The 5,158-nt window shown below is 38.2% G+C and overlaps 1 protein-coding gene across 1 annotated transcript in view; it reads right to left on the minus strand.

Moving 5' to 3' along the window:
* Positions 1-4,920, minus strand: part of LOC133635206 (phosphatidylinositol 3-kinase regulatory subunit gamma-like) — a 28,460-nt gene extending 23,540 nt beyond the window's left edge. Inside the window, exons 1-2 of the mRNA XM_062028114.1 lie at positions 4,369-4,920; positions 2,207-2,800 (exon numbers count right to left, since the gene is read on the minus strand). Of these exons, the coding sequence (XP_061884098.1) occupies positions 2,207-2,435 (229 nt within the window). The 5' untranslated portion in view covers positions 2,436-2,800; positions 4,369-4,920. The remainder of the gene's footprint in view (positions 1-2,206; positions 2,801-4,368) is intronic.
* Positions 4,921-5,158: the final 238 nt, after the last annotated feature.

A 5,158-nucleotide genomic window follows, 5' to 3' on the forward strand; every position in this document is an offset into this window, starting at 1 on the left:
ATAGTACTGACAATAACCATATGATTGCCATTTGTTGTGACATTGTACGCAGGCATGACGTACTTCTTCCTGAAAATAGCCTAATTTCTGTGTAAAATGTGTTGGTTAAAGATTTGTTATTGACAAAATGCTCGTCTATTCAACTATTATGGTCCCAGCACCTCAACCCCGAGTAAGAGGCAGTGGAAGTTTGAAGTTCCTTGGAGTAGCCCAGTCGATCAAGCTGGATTCGGCTGCGTATCTGGCAACCTCAGTCAGGGAGAGGGGGAAGGGACTACAGAATTTTGACTTTGATTGCAGTACCATTTCTGGCCATATTTTTACATATGGCTCCTTTTAATATTTAGAATGCATAAAAAAGCCATCTGTCATGTCTTTCAAAATGATTGTGAAAGATAGGCAAAATTCCAAAACAAGTGCACTTCACCTTTTTAAAAGTCTGCTGATAATTTGGCCTTTGCAGGCTTTGATCGGGTTCAAAATTGGCTATAAAAGCTTTAATATTATTTATAACCCTACTGTAATATTTTAAATCCCTCTTGCTAACAGCAACACCAAAACATGTGTGCAGCAATTTATACATTACAGCTACATACAAATGCAGGGCTCGAATTTAACCGAGGCGACTGCCCTCGTCTTTTGTTGTCATGCCCTAAAAAATTTACCAACATCAACAGCAAGAACATGCCGTGACCGTCCTTGACTTTTTACTTGTTAATGGACGAGGGATGTAGCAGTAAATGATATGATAATATGCGATAAAATTCCAGACGTTTAGTAACACCGTCTAATTTTTTTAATTACCGAAAAAACGTCATTTATTAATGCATTTTAGGCAACACGAAGTCAGGCGCATGTGCACTAGCGTCGTTTGGCTTGATAATCATGGCGGACTAACGACATGGATTTTGCTCTGGAGATTCACCCTCGGATTACACGGAGCCAAGCGCTTGGTTTAACGTAGTTTTCCCTCGCTTCCCGCCGTGCTTTTAAGAGCGCAGTGCTGTTAGATGGCGACAGGTGTGGACTATATTGGAGATAGACGCACTTGTCCCCGCACTAAAAGTATACAGCGAAGGAGAAAAACTATTTGATGTTGCTTTTATTTAAGTTAAGTTAATGACGTGAGGCAAAATACAGCTGGTGATGTGTCGTGAACGTTGTCACAACTTGTTTATAAAGTCTTTAGTTTGTTTACTGGGATGTTCACTCGTCCTTTATTCAACTGCAAACTGTAACAGTGTTCAAATAACATCAATACTAGCTAAAATGTTTTGTCATCTCATCGAATGGAACGCAGGCTGTGAAGATTGTGTGTTCGATGTGAGAGGTGTCACTCTTTATTTTTGTTGGCCAAGCTGTTGTACTGATAGGTATTGAAGAACAACGCTTGTTTTTTTTACTTTTTCTTCATTAGCCAAACTGCTTTGTGTTTTATTTTGATATCAAAAAGTAAACACCAGGTTTTTTTTTACATTACTTGTGTTTTTTTCATGTCACAAAGGTATTACTTCAAAAACCCTTCATGTGACATAGCACGTTGTTATTGTGTGTAGTTAATTCCTATACTCTTAATGGATCTGTCCTGATACAGCATCTACATGTACATATAAATGTACATAAATTAAATAAATAATACAAAAAAATACTCCCTCTATCAAAATATAAAAATAGAGATAAAGGCATCATGTAATGACAAAAAAACTGACAAGTTGATATTATTAAAGAATAAAAAAACAACTATTTGTCTTTAGACATATGGATAATGTTTATCTATGGTCTTTTTATTAGACATTACAAATTACATGATGGTATTACACGTTCACAACCCAACACTACTTTACCTAACAATCAGTAATCATGATTTATATATATATATATATATATATTTATATATAGCTAGCACGCACACATTTTAAAAACTACAACTAACCCCTGCCTCGAAAGAAAAATAATGTTTACCTTGGTGCCCTTCTAGCTTGCCTTGGTGCCCTAAAATATGAGCCCTCCTTTAATGTAACAGTTGTCTTGACCTTAAAAAGTTTAAAATCGATGCCTGCGAGTGCAATGTCTGAATAGCAGGATGTGTTACTTTGGTATTCACACAAAAAAAGCACTGTTTGTGTGTGTGAGCCGTTAATACTGTAATCCATTTCTTTAAAGATTGATTAGCGTAATGTGTCGATAAACGTCATCTGCATTTTACCTTGATATGATAGTGACTGATGAGAGCACGGAGCTGAGGATATGTCAGCCTCCTTTTGTGATTGGCTGGATGATGTTATTGCAGGACATATAAAATGTGGTCCATGCTCATCCTCCATTTGGTCGGTCTTTTCGTCGATGAGATGGAGTGATGCTAATGGTGACGTCAGCAAATCTGCTTGCTGGAACTTGTTGTCCTCGTTCCAAAACCGAAAACCTGCATCGGCCATTTTCCTGACGGAGGTTTTATCAAGGTGGTGTAGCAGCGTGATGCTGGGTTCCCGGGTGCTGTTGGTCACATGCTATCAGCTTCCCGTTACACTCATGGCCAATGATGGAGAGGGCGACAGCGCGGATTTCATGGATGCCATGTGTTCAGGAGGAAGGACTCGTTCCTCAGTCTGAATCCCAGAGTTAACCACATCCTTGAGCAGAATGATGACCTTTGTTGGTAGATCGTTACTAGATTGTTCATTCAAGTACCGTTGGCCTTCACAGTCATTTTCTTAGTTTCATGCCTTGTTGGTGCATCGCTTGGTTCATTTACTCCCAATTCCTAAGCCGCAAACCTGCCTTACACCGATCGATGAACTACCTGAAAACAGTCAGAAAATCACTTTTTAGGAGAAAAAATAAATCCTTCACTTATGTAAGCCACAATATGTACCTTTTTTTGACAGAATTGAGGTTTTACATACAAATATAATATCACCTCTAAAGCGCTATCCTCAATGGTTAAAACATACTTGTTTCTTATCAATCTTTATCAAAATGATTTATTGTACATCCTTTTTACATTAATTAGCCCTGTATATTTTTTTGGTGATGCGTTTACACTAAAGCAGGATGACAATATCTTTTAGTGTGTGATTATCTACTGTATATTATCTGTAGTTATATTTATCTGAAGCCTTAGTTAAGTACACCTAAACTCGCACTAAGTTGTAAGATATAATTAAATGTCTTCTTTTTGCAATACAATCAAGGATTACTATAACATCAAAACGAGACACGAAACCAAATATTGAAATCTATTTAATTACCCAATGACGCAGCACAGCCAGAACAGAGCGGCCCATTTAATATAATAGCTTTATTTTCCGCAGAACTCGATTAACCACAGACTCCATGGGAATGGCGCTAAATTTTTCAAGCTTTTGGAATTTAGTCAGCAATTTATGACCCTATGTCTTTTCTTATACTCTAGGTATCAACAGTGAAGTGATTTTGCAGTTATCTTCTACGCAAGAAAAACATTTACGGTATATATTTGGAATATGAATAAAGTCGATCCCAGTTAAGATCGTCCTGTTTTTCGATAAAACAAAATTGTTGATTTTGTCGATTGCAACTGAAAAAAATGAAGCGCATATAACAGATCAGCATAAAAACCTTTATCCAGGTCACCGTTTTAAGTCTTTCAGGTTCCGCATTTATATCAGTACAGTGACTTATTTTTACCATTTCATTTACTGACTTATTCTAACTCTGTATATCTAATGTCGTACAGATTATTTGTGATGTAATCCAATTTCATAAAGGACCATATGGTTGAAACCAAATTTACCAACCGATGACAATCATTGGACAATCCCTCACGATAAAAATTCGGTAAGTAATGAAATATTTCGAGTGGTATGCAGACGATGCAGTTTTTGTTCGAAATCATTTGAGATTTGGTCCCACGGCAACCTTTCGATAACCTTGTTTTTGGGATTAACGATCATCACAATCATAATTTCTGAGATGCAAGTTAAATATTCGATCCACAATTTGTCTCGATTATGATCATGATCTAATCAAACTGTGTACTCGTTTTGTAAACTGGTGAAAAAGAGGAAAATACCTACAAAAGTTAGAACAATTAATATGGTAAAAATAGAAAGGTAAAGTGTTTGCTTTGAGTTTGTAAGGAAACGAGCAACTCAAATCACCAAGTTAAAACCCACCGGATAAAGACGGACGACGTTGAAATGGTTTCTGCAGATGGGACGGTTGACGTCCGCCATATTTGCACAAAGCTTTCATGCCATCTCTGCCCTATATTGAATCGGATTGAAGGCTAAACATGCGTAGAACTTTGGCAATGGCAACTTTTTTGTATATATCCAAACTGCTTGAAAAATTAATCTATTATCTGGAATGCCTAGAGTACGCACTTACCTGGTCTAAGACTAGAGAGACCGGCCATTAGAAGAACCCAACGTTTCGTCGACATCCATAACGTGGTGAGGAGACGTAGCTGAACGCACACGTGGCTCGGATCAAACCAACCACCGGCTTTGGTCCTCACGCCATCTTATGTCCTTCCGCTCCTCCTATCCTGTACCGCCTCTTCTCCTGTGTCCTCCATCTTTGAAAATCCTCTCCACTTTCTGTTTGTGTATCCCGTCCGGAAGAAACTTCTTGCCACGATGTCATTCCTCCTGGGTATTTCTTCTCGTCTCCTCTCCAAGACCGTTAATGTCCTCCTTGATATCAAGCATTTTCCAGTACTTTTCCCACTTGTGTTTAGTTTCTGACATGCCTCTAAAAAGGAATAACAAAACTTTTCTAGGATTGCAGTTAAAATACTGAAATTGTCCATCAGGTTAAAAAAAAAGGTTAAAAACAACCATGCAAATGATGGTCTTTTCTAAGTACGAGAAAGGTAAAGACACACGCAGCACTGGTCTCTTCACCCTGGAACTCTTTTTCACAGTTGAGGAGAATAGTGTGCCAGCACAGTGGGGGTCAGAAGCATGAGAATGAAGCGGTGGGGGGAAAAAAGCTTCAAAATAAATATATAAAGCATGGATGCTGCTGTTGCTATACAGAGCGAGGTGCTTAGTGGGCTCCTGAAATTCTATTGGCCGGCTTGTTGCCATGTGCTTGGGAATCAGCAGAGATGCTGCTAACAAATCAAGGAAATGTTCTAATATTAGACTATATGTATCTAGGCAGTGGGAGCCCC

The sequence above is a fragment of the Entelurus aequoreus genome, linkage group LG19 (genome assembly GCF_033978785.1).
Source record: "Entelurus aequoreus isolate RoL-2023_Sb linkage group LG19, RoL_Eaeq_v1.1, whole genome shotgun sequence".
Lineage (NCBI taxonomy): Eukaryota > Metazoa > Chordata > Actinopteri > Syngnathiformes > Syngnathidae > Entelurus > Entelurus aequoreus.